An 18,972-nucleotide genomic window follows, 5' to 3' on the forward strand; every position below is an offset into this window, starting at 1 on the left:
TTATTTATTTTTGGCTGCGTTGGGTCTTCGTTGCTGCGCACGGGCTTTTTCTCTAGTTGCAGCGAGCGGGGGCTACTCTTTGTTGCGGTGTGCGAGCTTCTCATTGTGGTGGCTTCTCTTGTTGCGGAGCATGGGCTCTAGGCGCGCAGGCTTCAGTAGTTGTGGCATGTGGGCTCAGTAGTTGTGGCACACAGGCTCTAGAACGCAGGCTCAGTAGTTGTGGCGCAGGGGCTTAGTTGCTCTGTGGCATGTGGGACCTTCCCGGACCAGGGATTGAACACGTGTCCCTTGCATTGGCAGGCGGATTCTTAAATCACTGCACCACCAGGGAAGTCCTGTATTAGCCCCATTTTATGGAAGGGCAAACTAAGTCACACAGCTAGGAAGCAGAGTAACAAGGGTTTTAATCCAGGCCATCTGGCTCTAGTGCCAACTCTTCCCCATTGCACACTATTAATTGTATAATTTAGTGAACAGAAGTGGGGTCCGATGCTAAGAAGCCCGGCACACCCTGAGCTCCTGCTCATCTTCCCTCAGGAGACATAGTTCCACGCCAGTCTGCAGGGAGTTGACCAAATGCAAGACCAAGATCTGTGCTAATAACGCGTTCTTGGTGAATAGCATTTTGATAAAGACTTGTTGTTCTCCTCTGCCCGAGGAGCCACCCCATTTCCTGCTGTCCCACAGGGAGGTCCTGGGAATGGTTAACAGTGCTTTGCTGCTGAATAACCTCTGGGGTAGCTTTAGTAACAAAAGACCTCACAGCACCAGGCCAGCTGCCAGTCTTCTCAAAGACAGTCCCCTCTCTCCTTGCTGGTGGGCACAATATATGGCTCAAAACCCTGAAATATGCACATAATCTTTGACCCAGTAACTCTACTTGGAGAAATTTATCCTAAAGACCTCTCCATGCAATTCATCAAAGGCATGTATATAAAGGAGTTCCTCATAACATTGTTTATGAGAGTAAACACTGGGGGAAAAAAAACCCAGGTCCATCAAAAAAGGAATTAGTTTAATAAAATATAGGCATCTAGGGCTCCCCTGGTGGCACAGTGGTTAAGAATCCTCCTGCCAATGCAGGGCACACGGGTTTGGGCCCTGGCCCGGGAAGATCCCACATGCAACTAAACCCATGTGCCACAACTACTGAGCCTACGCTCTAGAGCCAACAAGCCACAACTACTGAAGCCCGTGCACCTAGAGCCCGTGCTCCGCAGAAAGAGAAGCCACTGAAATGGGAAGCCTGCTCATCCCAGTGAAGAGTAGCCCCCACTCACCGCAACTAGAGAAAGCCCGTGTGCGGCAACAAAGACACAACACAGGGGCTTCCCTGGTGGTACAGTGGTTGAGAGTCCACCTGCCGATGCAGGGGACACGGGTTTGTGCCCTGGTCCGGGAGGATCCCACATGCCGTGGAGCGGCTGGGCCTGTGAGCCATGGCGGCTGGGCCTGCACGTCTGGAGCCTGTGCTCTGCAACGGGAGAGGCCACAACAGTGAGAGGTCCGTGTACGACAGGAAAAAAAAAAAAAAAGACACAACAGAGCCAAAAATAAATAAATAAAATAAAATACGGGCATCTAAATAGTGGAAAATTATACAGCCATTAAAATGCTATTGTGAATCTATATTGATGTGGTAGGTTGTCCATGAACTGCTATTGAGTAAAAACACAGGTTACTCAATAGAATAGGTAAAATAGTTTCTTCCTGAAGGAAACACAGAAAGTGGTAACAGTAGTTGCCTTTAGGGCGGGGAACAGAGTGCCTGGGGGACCAGAGAGGAAGACTTGCTTTTTAATTTTTAATGCACCTCATGTGCTCAGAATTAGATGAATCATAATCCTTTGATTAATGATACACTTGTATCATTGGTCGCACTACCCAGTTTTCAATTTGATTCACTGATTAGTTTTTTTTAACTCTCCACCCAACCCAAGGATAGAACAATAGTACCCATGGGATCCTTTTCTATCCCAAGCCCCTACATCTCCAAAAGGTAACCAGTCTTCTGATGTTTGTGCTTTTCCTTCCCTTGCTCCTTTTGTAGAGTTGATACATATATACTTACGGTCCAAATAATATATTGTGTACTCGTAGTTGTTTTTAATCTTTATAAAAGGAGTATCGTGCTGTATGGAACCTTTTGGAACTAGTTTTCCATTCAGCATCATATTATGAAGATTCATTCATGCTATTGTGCATAGCTGCAATCCATTCATTTTTTTCATTGCTATGTATTCATCTGTTCTATGAATATATTGCATTTAAAAAATCCTTTATCCTGTCAATGGACATCTGGATTTTTTCCAGATTTTTGCTATTATGAAGGATGCATCTATGAATATTCTTGTACGGGTATCCTGCTGTGCATGTTTCTGCTGTTTTCTCTGGTTAAGGGCTGAGGAATGGACTCTGTGGCCTGGGGTTTTTGAGTGCTCAGTGTTACTGGGCTCGTACATGTTTGCACTCTCACCAACAACACATCAAAGGGATGCAGTTAATGCATGTACTCTGCTATCCTACGTTAAGTCAGACTTTTTAGCTTCAGCAACCGAATGAATGGGAGGCTTATTTCTCAATACTCATCCGTTCATTCCTTTCAAACTTTGCACCAGGTGCATGTATTACATTCTCAGATAAATAAATAAAATTCAGTTATATGTTTGTCTGAAGAGACAGAGGTTGGATATAGCTCAAAAGGTCAGCTATGATGAACTCTAGGGTAACAGGTGATCTTTATTTTAATTTTTCTTCTTTTTGCTTATCTCTGCATTAATTTTTTCTACTGTGGTTATTTACTACTTGTATAATTTTTTTTTTTTTTTTTTTTTTTTTTTGCGGTACGCGGGCCTCTCTCTGTTGTGGCCTCTCCCATTCCGGAGCACAGGCTCCGGACGCGCAGGCTCAGTGGCCATGGCTCACGGGCCCAGCCGCTCCGCGGCATGTGGGATCTTCCTGGACCGGGGCACGAACTCGTGTCCCCTGCGCATCGGCAGGCGGACTCTTAACCACTGCGCCACCAGGGAAGCCCTACTTGTATAATTTTTTTAAAGAAAGAGGGAAAATGCATGGTGCTCAACATCAGTCATTAAGTAAATACAAATGAAAACCACAATAAGATATCACTACACAACTGTCACAATGGCTAAAATTTAAAAGATTGCCCACACCGCCTGCTGGAGCAGGTGTGGAGCAACTAGAACTCTCATACACTGCTGACAGTGTGACAGCATGGCATAGTCACTTTGGAAAAACAGTTTGGCGATTTCTTAGAAAGTTAAACATATGCTAACCATATGATTCAGCAATTCTTTTCATAGGTATTTACCCAAGAAAAATGAAAACATATGTCCACATAAAGACACATGAATGTTCCTAGCAGTTTTATTTATAATAACCCGAAACTGGAAACAGCCCAAATGCCCATTCACTGGTAAATGGATAAACAATTTGTGGTATCCATACAATGGAATACTGCTAAGCAAAAATGTATATACGAAGCAATATATTCAGTAGATGAATCTCTAAAGTATTTCTGGAAAAAGCAAAACTATAGGGACAGAAAAGATCTCAGTGGTTGCCAGGTACTAGGGGTGGGTGGAGATTTTGTCGTCAAAGGGCACAGGGGAATTTTTTGGCATGATGGAAACTGTCCTATATCTTGAGTATAGGGGTCGATAACTGTGTCTATTAAAATTCACAGAACTGCACACCAAAAGGGGTGAATTTTACTATATGTAAAGCATACCTCAGTGTTTAAAAATGGGGGAAAAAGGTTCAAACAAAGAAAAAGAAAGAGGGCTTGAGATCTGTAAATTCTGGGCCATGACGTGAGGAAAGAGGGTTTCCCTTGCATTCCCTGAATCAGCAATTTATAGAACTTCCTTAAAATCTGAGGCCTGATGCCTGAAGCTCTGTCTCTGACTTGCTGGTGACCTTGGGCAAGTACTTTTCCCTCCTGGAAACTCAGTTTCTTTACCCGGAGAGGTAGAGGAATGCTCTGATAATCTCCAAAAAATGCACAAACATCTATTGAGCTCTGACTCCCTGCCAGGCAACACACAAAGTGTTATATATGTTCTTTCAAATAGCAATAATGGTTTTTAAAAGTTCTTCGTGGAGCATTTAGAAGTATTTAGTGCTTTGCAGGTATCAGTTCATTCCTCACACCACTCCTAAGAGGAAAGAATCATTGTTACCTCCATTGCATTAAGGAGGAAACCTAGGCACCTAGAGGTTACATAACTTACCAAGATCAGCACAGGCTAGTATCCGTAGGACTTCAACCCAGCCCTCTCCCGCCAGGGCCCAAGCTCTTAACCATCTCACAAAATCAAATGATGCTTCTTAGGCAAGATTTATAACATCTTCAGTGTCTGGGTCAGAAAGGACCTTGCCTTTTATCTAGTTCAGTTTTTTAACTGCAGGTCTCCAGAAGTTAGTGAGGTTTCAGATCTATTCACCGGGTCAGGATTGCATTTTTTAAAAATGAAAAAGAGTGAAATAGAGTAGAACACAAGAAAACAGAATATATCAGAGTATATTGCACATAGGATAGTAAGTGTTGTCTTGTGAAAATTCAATTTCAGTGTGTGTGTCCCAGCACGGTGTAAATGGGGACCTGATTGGAAAAGTCTGAGTAACATTGACTGATCTGATTTATCTTACAGAGGCTGAGACTGAGGCTCAGAGAGGGGAAGCCAACTGCCTAAGGTCACACAGCCAGCCCAGAGTCCAGTAGTGCTGGCTCCCTTGGCACTAGCTATTAATTAATTCATTCATTCAGTAGATATTTACCTTGGCCTGCTCTGTTCCAGGCCCCATGCTAAGCACCAGGAATATAGTGACAAACAAGACGGACCAGGCCCTGTCCTCCAGGGGCCTGTCTCCTCAGAGGAATAAAAAGCAGCTGATATGGCACATAAAAGCCACCTCTTATACATATTGCTTATTCTGTGCTAGACACTGGTGTGAACATGTACTAGCTCACTTGATTCCTAGACAACCCTACATGGGAGGTTCTACTATTAACATCATCAAACCCATTTAATAGGTAGGGAAACTGAGGCACAGGGTCAGTAGCTTGCATATAGCTGGTAAGTGGCAGAGCTGAGATTTGAGCCCAAACAAACAGCCTGCCTCCAGAGTCTGTATTCTTAAGCACTACCCAATTCTGCCTTTGGGGTGGTTTTGCAGTGTAAACCAGAGCCCAGCAACAAGTCTCACCAGGGATGGGATGGGGGAAAGGAGGCTCACAAGTGGGGAGAATTTATTGCAAACTTAGCCCCAGTATCTATCCATAGCCAGGGTATTTTGGGCTCTTGGCTTTTTAAATTTTATTTTTATTCTTTTTAAAAATTTTAGGTCACACCATGACTAAGTTCTGTCTACCAAGAGGAACATCTGCAGGGAACCCAGCCTTCAACCCCAGCCCCAGGAGGCACAGACCAAAACTTGGCATTAAGAAGAAGGGAAGTGGCTTTGAGGGCTCCAAGCTGCACTGGAGGTCACTGGCTGGCTCTTGAAAGGTGGAGCTCTGCAGAGGAGCAGGGTTCCTGCCCCAAGGAGCAGGCTCCAGACAGACCATGCCTGCCACCATTTTGAGCTCCTTGGTCAGAGAAGACCACCCTTCCCCAGGTGAGTAGCTCCCTCCTGATGCTGAGGGATCATGATGTAGCTTGAATGTTAGTTTTTATGTGCCCAGTATCTCTTTGCTCTTCTCTAGGTGACAGCACCATCATTTTTCTTTAGGGGATCACACCTCCCCTCCTCTTAGTCCCTGTGGTCCCAGAAGGCTGACTCCTCTTGCATCACTCCAGGGCTGGACACATGACCTAGTCTTGGCCAATCAGAACCACCTAGCCATCTCTCTGGCCACAGGATTGGTTCATGGCTGCACATGAGCCAAGTCAAGGCATAAAGGTGAAACCTGAGGCTTTTGCTGTACCTATTGGAAAAGTATGGTACTTTTTGGCTGGGATTGCTAAGGTGGTACATTGGCAGCCTGTCTCTGCCATGATAAGAGATTCCAAGAAGAAAATCAACATAGATGAAAGCAAAGACAGAGCAAGACAGATCTGTGATGATGTAATTTGACCACCTGGAGCCATCCATGCCTGAAGTCCATCCGTCATGGACTTTTTAGTATGTGAGCTCCCAAATTCCTCTTTTCTGCTTAAGCACTTATGTTTCTGGCATTTATAACCCCAAGTGATCAATACAAATGCCAAGACACAGCATGGTAGAGGGGAAAGATCACTGGACAAGGAGTCTCAAGGTTTAGGTTTGAGTCAAAATGTCACTATTTATTACATTTTGAAACCTCCCTGTATTTCAGTCCCTTCAGCTGTGAAATGGGAATGGTATCACTGTAGTACAGTGCTGTGGTGGGAAATCAAATGAGCATGGATGGGAAAGCGCTCTGTAAACTGTAAAGTGCTTTATGAACTCTAAAGCTCCGTACACAAAGGGGCAGCCTCTGATGCACATGGTATTCAATAGAGAAGGGGATCCAGAAGTGAGCAGTTGCATTTATGCCATGTCCAGCTTGCGGCATGACATCTGATACGTGTTTTAACCTCTCTGAGCCTTGGTTCTTGTCTTTGGAAAAATGGATTCCTTGGTGTCGCTTGGGGGATTTGCAGACTGGATCAGGTGACTCCTCTGATCTTAATTAAAACCCTGCGGTGGCTCCCAGTTACTCTGGAGACACAGTCCGAGCCACTGAGCATGATTAACACAGCCCCCTCCCCCAACCCTACAGCACATACTCTCCTTACCTGCCTTTTGGGTCTAATCTCCCGCCTCTTTCTCCTCCAGCTAGACTGAACCGCCTGAAAATACTGAGCCCTCCTCCCACTGGGAAGATACTTTTGCCCAGGTTCTGCTAGGAACACTCTGGCTAATTCAACTTAGATGTCACTTCCCTTCAGAGCCTTCCCTGAGTCCCTTGTGTGTTCCCATCATGGGCCTTGTTAATCTTGAATCATTATCACCAGGGCTGTCCTCCAGCCAGGGTCACTGATATGGCTATTCTATTGGCTAAAATATGGTACTGAAGTTTTTCCGTATCAGTTGGTAATCAGCTGCTTCCCTGAGTCCCTGAAGTGCCCCCCAAACCCCCAGCCCCTCCCACACGCCCACACCTCCCCACCACCCAACAACCAAAAGGATAAATCCTGGCACAGCAGGAGGCCTGGGGACCCTACCCTGGTGTTAATGGCTGGTGTTCATTTTGATTGGCCTGGTGCCCATGCTTTACCTATTGTTAAATATTAGTAGCATTCTTGCTTATTGCCCTGGATTATAAATACCTGGTTCCCTTTTCTGTTTATTGCACCAGACTGAAAGCCCTCTGAGGGCAGGGAGGCACCTCCCTCACCAGCAAAGCACTAGGCACAGCTGGATGCCCAGTGATTGTTTATCATATGAATGAATGGATGGATGAATGAGTGAATGAATGACTGCTGCCTGAAAAGTTGGAGAGTCTCTCTAGAAAATTATGGGCAGCCCCATCCTGAGTCTGGACTCTGGAGTTTTCTCCTAGGCCTGCAGTGGAAACCGTGCTCTTTGCCCAGGTTTTATTGCTCTGCTGGTCTCCGCCCTTGCAGGAAGCTCTCTCTCTCCCACTGCCACAGTCTGGCTCGAGACTGGTCAGCTTCACGTTCCCTTCCTGCAAAACTTGGACTCTCGCTGAGAACTGCTGGGCCTAGAAAGACCAAGATGCACCCCTTTCATGAACCCACAAGTAGATGAGCACACACGTGTACCGCCCCCCCCACACACACACACACAGTGCTCACTGACTCAATCTCAAGATGTTCAAAGTCATAGTTTTTAGAGGCAGAAGAAAAATAAAGGATCCTTACAGGCCAGCTGAGTCATTATACAGACAAGAAACTGAGACTTAGGGAAGGAAAGAGATTTTGCATCAAGTGACAAGGTCAGTTCCCTACCCTGTGTTCTAGCTGCCCCCTGGAATTTGGTACATAGATAAATAAGTTGTTTGTCACTAAATTTCTTTGACTTGGGGCCAGGCTGAATTTGGCACAGAGTGATTTCATTGGCTGCTGACCCGGGAGAGGGTTGGTCTTGTCCAACCTGGACGTAAGACTAGAAAGAGCTTTCTCTCTCCATCCCACCATGTGGACAGGTCCTTGGTTCTGAGAGGAGGGAATGAGGCCTTCTCTGCTCGAAGTTGGGAGGCAGGAAGCACAGGTCTGTGGAACCTTATCTTGAGGTTCTGTATTCTGTAGCTATTCTGTAGCACCTTATCTTGAGACACCAGGTACAAAGGTATCTGTGCCAAGAGAGGGCACCCAGCCAGCCACGGAGCCCCGTGGCAGCGGGCTCCCTCTCTTTCAGTGAGTCTAGGAGAGAGTGAGAGTTAGGTTGGAGGACTCCTGCTGCCCACATACTCAGGGACTCAGGGATTCCTCTCAGTGAAAACCCTAGCGCCTGAGCATTGTGGGATGTGGAAATAATAATAGTTAATGTTTATTTAGGACTTCTAGTCTGCCACATTTACTTAGGTTATTTCACGTAATTTCCACAGCCACCCAACAAGGGAGGTGCTATTATTATCCCCATTTATACAGATGAGGAAATTGAGGTCCAAAGATGCTTTAAAGTGACTCACTCAAAGGCTTGGAACTAGCAGGTAGGAGAGCAGGATTCAGACCCAGACAGCGAGGCACCACCATCTGTGCTGGGAACCATTTTGCCACAGTGGTCTTGGAACCAGAGCACCAGCCTCAAGCCTGCCCCTGCCATGACCTGGCTGTTCATCTTTCTGAGCACCAGTCGCCTCCTCTGCAAAACGGGGAGAATACCTTTTGCTCTGTGGGCAAGTTGGAGGACCAAATGATTCGACCTAGGACCCAGCCCTCTGGTTCCAGCTCTCATCGTTACCCCCAACCTACCCCTCATGTACTGGAAGCTCCAGCCTGGCTGAAAAACCAGTAGTTCAGGCTATGCTCTTGCCATCTTCTCTTGGCTACCCCGGGGTCTGGAATTTCAGTTCAACTCGACAGACCATTTCTTGCTAAATTAAGCAAGGTTTGCCTCTCGTTTCAAATGGCACCTGGAAATAAAAGACTGCCCTGATCTCACCAGTATAGCATGGAGATGAAGAGGCTTTGAACCCATCAAATTCCAGCTCTGTCACTTAAAACGTCACCTTGGGCAAATCTCTCTACCTCTCGAGCCTCTGCTTCTAGATCTGTAAGATGGATGTAGTGAGAGCACCCAAAGTGCTGTACGAAGACTGATACTGCTTAGAGTATCGTGAGCTCCAATAAATGGTAGCTATCACTTTTATCACACACTGTATTGTAATTACTGGTATTTAGCACAATGCCTGGTCCTAGTTAGCATTCGGTAAATATTTAATAAATAAGTGGATGCATGTTTACCTGTCTGCATCCCTCACTGCCGTAGGAGCTTCTTAAGGGCAGGAATCATATTTTGTTTATTTCTGGGTCCCCATTGTTGAGCAGAGTACCTGGTACATGGGGGGTGCTTAATAAATGTTTGTTGTTTCCCTGATGAGATAATGGATCTGGACAGCCATCATCCATGATTCTAAAACCACAAGGTGAAAGGCTGATGAAGAACTTGATACTGGAAAGATCAGCTGACACCAACTGAATCTTAGTATCCTAAAAGTGAGTCAGCCAGACAATTTCTTGCTTCCGGATACGATGCTATAGGAAGTACTCAGTACCAGTTATGAAATATTTTTACCTAAAAAAATTAAATTTGAATCAAATCAAACCTCTCGATCTAGTTTACATGACACATGGGAGAGAGGGACATGGTAAGTGACAGCCTGAGGATGCATTTGATCAATATACAATATGCAAGATATCCAACAGGACAAATGACTGGCTTAAAAAATAAATGCCACTTAAAAACAAACAAACTCTGTAAATCTGGAATTATATCAAAACAGAAACAAACAAAAGGGATCTGTTCATTTTCTTGATTGTGCTGATGGCTTCACCGCATTTGCATAAGCCAAAATATCAAACTGTATACTTAAACATGGGCAGCCACTTATACTTCAGAAAAGCTGGACAAGGGTCTTCCCTGGCGGTCCAGTGGAAGACACTGCACTTCCACTGCAGGAGGCTCAGAGTCCATCTCTGCTTGGGGAGCTAAGATTCTGCGAGCTAGCCGCAGTGAAAAAAAAAAAAAAAAGCCGGACAAAAAAGGATGGGGAGACTTTTACAAATATAAAGAGACTCAAGAGACATATAGCCCAATGCAAAATGTGACTCATGCTTGAATCCTGATACAAACAGATTGTTAAAAAGACAGTCTTTAGCCATTAGATAATATTGAAGAATTACTGTGAATTTTATTAGGCATTATTACTTAATTGGATGATGGTCATGTTCTCAGAGATGCAGACTGACATTTACAGGGGAAATTACGTTATCTGGGGTTTGCTTTAAAATGGTCTGCAAAAATAAAAATGCAAGGGTACGTATGTATTGGAATGCCCCAAATGGAACACTAGTACCACCAAATGCTGGCGAGGATGTGGAGCAACAGGAACTCTCATTCATTGCTGGTGGGAATGCAAGATGGTGCAGCCACTTTGGAAGCCAGTTTGGCAATTTCTTACAAAACTCAACGTATACTTACCATACAATCAGCAACCATGCTCCTTGGTATTTACCCAAAGGAGTTGAAAACTTAACATCCACACGAAAAATTGCACATGGATGTTTATAGCAGCTTTATTCATAATTGCCAAAACTTGGAAGCAACAACATGTCCTTCAGTAGGTGAATGGATAAATAAATTGTGGTCCATCCTGACAATGGAATATTATTCAACGTTCAGAAGAAATGAGCTATCAAGCCATGAAAAGACATGGAACAACCTTCAATGCATATCACTAAGTAAAAGGAGCTAATCTGAAAATCTGCATACCGGCAAAAGGCATACCAAAAGTTTTGCCTTTTCCAGAATGTCAGGTAATGTGATTCCAACTACATGACATTCTGGAAAAGGCAAAACTTTGGAGATAGTAAAAAGATCAGTGGTTGACAGGAGTTGAGGGGGAGGGAGGGATGAATAGGCAGGCAGAGCACAGTGGATTTTAGGGCAGTGAAATGACTGTATGGTACTACAACGGCGGATTCACATCATTATGCTTTTGTCCAAACCCATAGAACATCCGACACCCAGAGTGAACCATAATGTCAACTATGGACTTTGGGTGATGATGATGTGTCAATGTAGGTTCATCAGTTGTAACAAATGTACTGCTCTAGCGGCGGATGTTGATGGGGGTGGCTATGTATGTCTTGGGAGAGAGTATTTAGGAACTCTGTACCTCCTACTCAAATTTGCTGTGAATCTAAAACTACTTTAAAAAAAATAGTCTTCGTTTTTTTTTTTTTTAAACTCAGGGATGAAAATATGCAACAAGTTTGGTACAACGTTCCCATATTACAAAATTATACAAAGTGCAAAAAATAATTGTTGCCACTAGATGATAGATACACGGTGTTTCATTATAACTATTCATGGTGTGCATTACACTATTTTTCCTTGTGTTTGAAAGAAAAATGTTTCTTGCAGACGTGAGTGGCTGAGCTGCAAAGGGCGGTACCCCTATCAGTTACCACATTTTAACAGGAGGCTGAAGTGGGATATCCAGTTCCCTCGCCGGCATGCTGGCAGGCAGCCCGGCCCAGCAGAGGTGTCAGGAGCCCCCAGGAGCAGCTAGTATGGAGCCTCCTCTCCCCACACAATGGGGAGTCTGATCTGGCTGCAATCCCCAGCAATTCCACTTTCCCTGGGATTCCTCCCCAGCCGGCTAGGGGGTTGGGCTCCTCTTGGCTGAGACTGGGGGAGGGGTGCCCCTCCCAGTCTGAGTGCCTTTATTACCACCCCTTCCCAGAAGATGAAAGGAGCAGGACCGCCTGCCTGGGGAATTAATCTTTAGCCTCCAAGCTGACAAGTTGCCAGGACACCCAGGAAATGAAAGTCGTCAGAGACACACCCTGCAGGCAATAAGGAAATCTGGTGTTGGTCATGCCAATGACGGAAGCCCGGTTAGCATCAGCAGTAGTAGGGTCTGTCATCCACCTAGAATGGTACCCGCAAGGCCTCCGGTCAACATTTCTTTCCCTGGTTAATACCTGAAATTCTACCATTAACACTGGACGGGCCCTCAGAGAGAACTCAACTTCCAAGATTTTGATTTTTCTTTCCCCGAGTTGAGAAGCTAATGAAAGCAATGGACCTTACCACCTGCACCGACAGGTCTGCTAACAACCTCAGGGGTTTCACGACCACTCACGCCATGAAGCCCATCCATAGACACCAGGTTAAGAACCCTGGGCGGAGTTTACTGGTTCCAAAGATTTCCTTCCTTTGAAAGAATTATACCCCAGAGCTCTCTTTAAAATGCAAATGACCTTGGGAAGGTCTCAAAGACTAAACAGCCCCCATGAAAGAGTTTTTCCAAGCGGAGGCCAGAGATTGCCTAAGAGACTTTAACTGCAGGGCTGGGGAAAGGAGAGCCTGGGGGTGGGGAGGCTCCATGGGGGCTCACAGTTTTGCCTGGAACTGGAAGGGGAATGTATTGAGCCTAGAGTGCTAATAGCTAACTTCACTGAGCGTGCTTATATGAACCTTGTGAATTAAGTGCTGCCAACATCCTCATTTTATGGATGAGGAAACTGAGACTGGACACGCTACCCAGATAGTGGCAGAGCAGGAATTTTAACCCTCCATCAGCCTGAGATCAGGCAGCAGAGGCTCGCCTTCACCTGCTCATTTGATCCTCACAATGAGCTATCCTTTTTTTTTAAAAAAAATTATTTATTATTTATTTTTGGCTGCGTTGGGTCTTCGTTACTGTGCGCGGGCTTTCTGTAGTTGCGGCGAGCGGGGGCCCCTCTTCGTTGCGGTGCGTGGGCTTCTCATTGCGGTGGCTTCTCTTGTTGCGGAGCACGGGCTCTAGGTGCACCAGCTTCAGTAGTTGTGTCACTCAGGCTCAGGAGTTGTGGCACACGGGCTTAGTTGTTCCGTGGCATGTGGGATCTTCCCGGACCAGGGCTCGAACCCGTGTCCCTTGCATTGGCAGGCGGATTCTTAACCACTGCGCAACCAGGGAAATCCCGAGGTATCCTTTTTTGATGGAAGAGGAAATTGAGGCAGTTCACTGAGGGCCACACGATGCCCTGTCTCCACAGGAAACCCCTGTGCATCCTCTGTTCACCCTGGCTCACCCTGGACCTCTGAGGGCAGGCAGCCCTTCCTGGCCCGCTCCCTGGAGCTTGGAGAAGGGCTTGCTGAGAAGCCTGAAGCGGGCTCATGCCCGACCTGTCCTCACTGCCCCTGTTTTCTAAGATGATTTTTATTGAATTATCAGAGTGTAATGGAGGAGTCGATGAGAGCCGCCATGGAGTGACAAGGCCAGGGCTTGCTGGGAGGAGGAAAGCAAAGCCCTAAAGTCTCCCTGGGCCGAGTGATGGTATAAAACATGAATTTTTACATAACTGAGGGGAAAAAAATAAACGGACAAGCTGCCCCATAGGAGAAACGCCTCTTTCTGTATTTCCATTTTCTTGCTTAATGCACTGTCCTGCAGGAGCCTCAGTGGGAAAGGAAATACTGGAGCCTTTTTCCTCAAAGTCTCCTGGTGGGTTGAGGCAGAGAGAGAGAGCCAAGATGCAGAAATCCAAATGGCCTGGGCATGTGCTCAGAAACCCATTAAAATGGAGGGGACAGGTTGGGGAAACCCATTAAAACTGAGGGGACAGGTTGCAGGGGGTGGCTGGATTGACCTGAAACAATGTCTGGGTTCAAGACAGTGCCTGTCCTCTGGGGTTGAGAAAGTAGCCTCAATGGGCTCAGATTCACTTTTAGCTCTGGGTGAAATATTGTAAACATGGTCTTCCCCATGAGTAAGGGGGAAAGGGGGTGGTCCCTTCCAAAGAACAACCTCTGCACCCAACACTTACTGAGCAGTTGCTACCAGGCAACAAGCACTCTGCTTAGTGATTTTCTTATATTAGCTCCTAAGGACCCATTTATACAGATGAAAATACTGACTTGCCCAAAGTCACACAGCTACTGAGTGGCTGACTCCACACACTGTAGTGCTTTTGTTTGTTTGTTTGTTTGTTATTGTATTTTTCCAGCTTTATTGCGATATAATTGACATATAACTTTATGTAAGTTTAAGGTGTACAAAATGTTGATTTGATACACTTACATATATTGCAAAATGATTACTACCATAGTAACTAACACTTAGCTAACACATACCTAACTCATAGCTAACACCCCCATCATATCACATAATTACCATTTCTTTTTACACGCACTGTAGTTCTGATAATGATTCAAGGGTTAAAGGGAAAGATGGTGTCCATTGCATGGGACATTGAAGGAGTTATTTGCAAATGAAAGGTTTGGGTGATCTCTAATGGATCTCTTCCAGTCAATGTTAAAGGACAGATTGAAAACCGCAGCTCCAGCTGGCAATTTTGTGGGGCCACATGAGGTGAAGTTAATAGAATAGGGGCTCTGGAATCAGAGGGAGGTGGGTTCCAGTCCTCTGTCACTTCCTACTGGCTTCAAATTCTTTATGCCTCAGTTGTCTGTCTATCAAATGGGAATAATAACACAGCTCTTGTGTTGTTTTGAGATGAGATTAAATGGGATGGTTAATGTCATGCTTAGCACAGAGCTCGGCACAGTAACTTTTAATGCCCAGCACCTATTGTTAACTATTATTATCTCTCACCTCTGTATCAAGCTTTTGTGGTGCAGCAAACATTGGTCTTATTAATTGTATGACTTCACAACAACACAGGGAGGCCCGGTGATTATTATTCCCATTTGGAAGGTGGAGAAACTGAAGCTTTGAAGGGCGGGAGAGGGGGGGCGGGGTTCCGCCCAGTGAATTGATTTGCAGATTCACGAACCGATGGAGACCTGAAGTTAAAAAGACAGAAGTAGTTAAAGAGTAAAATCCTTTCTGGCCCCAGGTGTTAGTGAGCCACCGCGAGGCTGGTATTCAAACCTGATGGTAATAGGAATCATGGAGCCCTACGCCCTGCTCTGTCTCTACAATCCGGTCACCGGGTCGGCATGAGGCTGGGGGGCGGGATCGGGGGCGGAGCGTCCGCCCAAGCCAGCGGAGGAAGCCCGAGGCCTTGCCGCGCCGCTCATTGGCTGCGGCCGGGCAGGTGCATCCTCAGCCAATCAGCGGTGCCGGAGGCGGGGCCGTCGAGGCTCACCTGGCTCCCGCGGCACTGCCCAGCTCAGTGGCGTCCGGAACCCGAAAGCACCTGTGAGTTCGCGGAAGTTCTGCCAGACTCGAGCCCGGCCCAGCTCGGCCGGACCGTACTCGACCCCCGCCCGGCCCGCCATGGGCCCTCCGTGCCGCAGCCTCTCTGCGCTCCTGCTGCTGCTGCAGGTACGTTGGGTCCCCTGACTTTGCAGGAGACGCCTTCCGGACCCACCAATCGCACCCCGGCCCCCAGCCCCTTCCTCTCTTTCGTCGTCCCTTCCTCTCTCCTGTCATCCCCAGTCCCTCTTCTTCCAAGAAAGTTTGGGTACAAAGGGCCTGAATGGCCTGGAAACTGCGCCGCGCACTGGATTCCACGGAGAAGGGAGTGGGAGCGGGTGAGGGTGAAGGGCGAGAGCGGCTTTGCCCACTGCCTCCCGCAAATGCCCGAGGTGGGGGGGGCGCGCCTCACTGCGGACTCCGGAGACTCGGGTGGGCTAAGGGCGGGCAGCGGAGGGCATGGAGTAGGGTGGGCGTTGGGGTATGGGATAGGGGAGCCCTGGTGCAAGTCCGGCGGGAGCCGGGAGTAGTGGGAACGACCTCTGAGGTAAGGAAAGGGGAACCAATAGATAAAGAAGGCACCTGCCCTGTAAAGAAAGGGTGGTAAATAGGTATGGGGGCGTCCCCGGGACAAGAAAGTAGGGTCAAAAGGGGTTGGAACGCCCCTCGGTCTGAGGAACTGAGCTTAAGAGTGGGAGTTCTCCTGGTATAGGGAAAGTGGAATTTGGAAGCGTAAAGATGCCTCCAATGAAATTAAAAAGGAGACTGGAAGGAAAGGGTTGCTAGGTCTGGAGAAGGTGACCCAGCAGCCCCCTCTCCTGGGAAGTCCTGGGGGCTTGGCGGCCACAGGTTTCTGAATGAAAGAGTTTGGCGTGGCTGCCTGCCCGGGGGCATGGGGATAGGCATGGGGGTGGGTCACTCCCACAGTCCTGGCGCCGGGAGCGAAGGAGGGGAGGCACTGTTGGTTTCGGTGTGGGCGGGAGGGTACCCTCTCAAGTCACCCAGGTTCCATATCTTTCTCCTACCCCAGGTCTCATCGTGGCTCTGCCAGGAGCCGGAGCCCTGCAATCCCGGCTTTGGCGCCGAGAGCTACACGTTCACCGTGCCCCGGCTTCACTTAGAGAGAGGCCGAGTCCTGGGCAGAGGTGAGGGTGCGCCGCAGTCGTCCCTGAGCGGGGTGGGGTGGGAGTGGGAAGGGTCGGAGAAATTGCGCTCCCACGCCCCTGGGCTGGACTGGGCGAGCCACTTCTTCCCTGGCTCAGGTGACACCCCTTTGTAATTTACACAGATGCAGGGATCTAAACTTTTGCCATGATAGAAAAATTGGGGTTGAGGGGGCTATCTTGTATGGTTGACTTAGTTATGGGGGGCACTTATTAGAGGCCTTCAGTGTCTCATATTGTCCTGACCACTTTATATATATATATATATATATATATATATATATATACACACTTTTTTCAGGGCTACTGATTTTTTAATTTTTTTACTTAAACAAATTTTGGCCGTGTTGGGTCTTCATTGCTACACAAGGACTCTTCTCTAGTTGCGGCGAGCGGGGGCTACTCTTTGTTGCGGCGCGCGGGCTTTTCATTGTCGTGGCTTCTCTTGTTGCAGAGCACGGGCTCTAGGCGCGCTGGCTTCAGTAGTTGTGGCACGTGGGCTCAGCAGTTGTGGCTCATGGGCTCTAGCGCGCAGGCTCAGTAGCTGTAGTGCACTGGCTTAGTTGCTCCGCGGCCTTTGGGATCTTCCCGGAACAGGGCTCGAACCGGTGTCCCCTGCATTGGCAGGTGGATTCTTAGCCAGTGCACCACCAGGGAAGCCCATCCTGACCACTTTGAGACAGTCTATCATTTCAGGCTGCAAAAACCTGATGTGTGGGAAGAGGGTGGGGGTGGGTGGTAATTCCCCTACAGATGAGCAAATGCGAGGCTCAGGAGGGTGGAACCCACTTGCCCCAGGTTCAGCAGAGCAAGAATCTGAGCTAGGATCTGACTCCTAGGCCCCATTCTGCAACATCTCTGGGATGACTGAGGAGTCCTCTGTTAGTCACCAGACTGTGGCTTTTGCTCATAGAGCTGAAAACATTTTGATAGAGGTACCATTCCCCCAAGGAATAATGGTTTGTGTGTGTGTGTGTGTGTGTGTGTGTGGTGTTTCAAAAACCTGGTAGCTCTGACTCAGGGAATGAAAACGGACACAGTGTGCCTCTGGGTCTTATCACTGTGATAATCAGGATTCTAGAGTTTGCTTTGTTTCACTTCACTGTTGCCCAGGAGTGAGAGCAAGGGAATGTTGGTTTCTCTTCTGGTTTCACTGATTCCCAGGTGCTTATTTCCTACCAAAGGACTTTCTCCTCCCTCTTGATTTAGTTGATAGGGCAAGTATCATAACAATAAAAGAAACACTTTTTGAAATGAGAAATCACCCACAATTCCCCTAATAAGGCAGTTTACTGTTTATTCTTCCAGTCTTTGGCCATGTGAAAAATCTACAGCAATCATGCTGTTGTCTGAAATTTTTTTTGAACTTTGAAAGTTGTTCCAACAGTAGGAGACTTTTTTTTTAAACAGAGAAACTGCAGCTTGATTGATTAAACATATTTGCTTTTCTGAGTCACGTCTGTGTTGTGTGGAGCTTTCTATTGGATCAGAAAGGAAGTGTTGTCTGCCTGGTTTTGCGTGGGTCCACCATTACTCGGCCAGTGTCTGCTTGATGTTCTGCCCGGCCCTGTGCTGGGCCCCCAGGAGTGACTGAGGAGATATAGGGATACTTCATCCCTGCCGCTGGTATTTCACACTCCAGCAGGTTGCTAAGAAATGTCCCAGGACCTGCTTAGAGAGCATTGTGGGACATGGGCACGTAGCTGGCAGAGTGTGGGTGCCCTGGGTTGTTCTGATGGGTATCAGTGGGCAGTGAAGACTGGCTTCTGAGAGGAGGCAAAGTTGACTGAACCTTGAATCTGGGGCAAGGGTTAGAAATGGTGTGTGCGTCCGTGTATGAGGTGTTGCAACACACGTGTTGGTCACTTTGTTTTCCTTCACCAAGACATCTGGTAGCACCAAGGGTGGGTTAGTCTAGTTTTTATTCCCACCACCACCAAGCTTTTGTATCTGACCAGTAATAATATTATTACATGTTAATAATAACATAAATATTATTATTGATGGCCCCACCTATTCGCTTTTGAACCAGACTCTGGGACAAGTGCTTCACATATTTTACCTCATTGAACCTTGTGACGGTGGGTACCATTGTTATTTCTATTTTGAGATGAGGAGACTGAAGCATAAGGCAATTTCTTGATCTGCTCAGGGAGCCACAGCTGGTCTTTCTCCCATTCTTTATGCTTCTCAATAATCTCAAAAAAAAAAAAAGAAAGAGGGTATTTGGGGAATTTGTGTCCATCATGAAATAGGCATTGTCCTCCCTATGTACCCTGGAGAGCAGAGGTGTTGATAGGGCGGGATCCCGAGGGGGGCTGGTGGTGATGGAGGTGGGCCAGACCTGGTGGAAGTGGAAGGGGGCCTATAGCTGGTAGTGTTGGTGGGAGAAGTATCCTCTGGAAGCTGCTTGTCCAGTTCCCTTTATGTCCACATACCCAGCCCCTATCAACAGATTTCTTGACATTTAATTTTTTTGGCATT

At 47.1% G+C, this 18,972-nt stretch overlaps 1 protein-coding gene across 3 annotated transcripts in view; it reads left to right on the plus strand.

Annotated features, from left to right (window-relative positions):
* The window catches only part of CDH1 (cadherin 1), a 103,685-nt gene that overhangs the window by 10,329 nt on the left and 74,384 nt on the right, over window positions 1-18,972 (plus strand). Inside the window, exons 1-2 of one of the 3 annotated variants that reach the window (XM_067019805.1) lie at window positions 5,575-5,640; window positions 16,356-16,470. Coding sequence is in view for 2 of the 3 variants with exons in the window: in XM_059044813.2 (XP_058900796.1) it covers window positions 15,407-15,454; window positions 16,356-16,470 (163 nt within the window). In the remaining variant the exon portion in view is untranslated. Of the gene's footprint in view, window positions 1-5,367; window positions 5,641-15,182; window positions 15,455-16,355; window positions 16,471-18,972 lie in introns of those variants that run through there. The other 2 variants (XM_059044813.2, XM_067019804.1) reach the window with 2 other exon arrangements.

The sequence above is a fragment of the Kogia breviceps genome, chromosome 18 (genome assembly GCF_026419965.1).
Source record: "Kogia breviceps isolate mKogBre1 chromosome 18, mKogBre1 haplotype 1, whole genome shotgun sequence".
NCBI lineage: Eukaryota > Metazoa > Chordata > Mammalia > Artiodactyla > Physeteridae > Kogia > Kogia breviceps.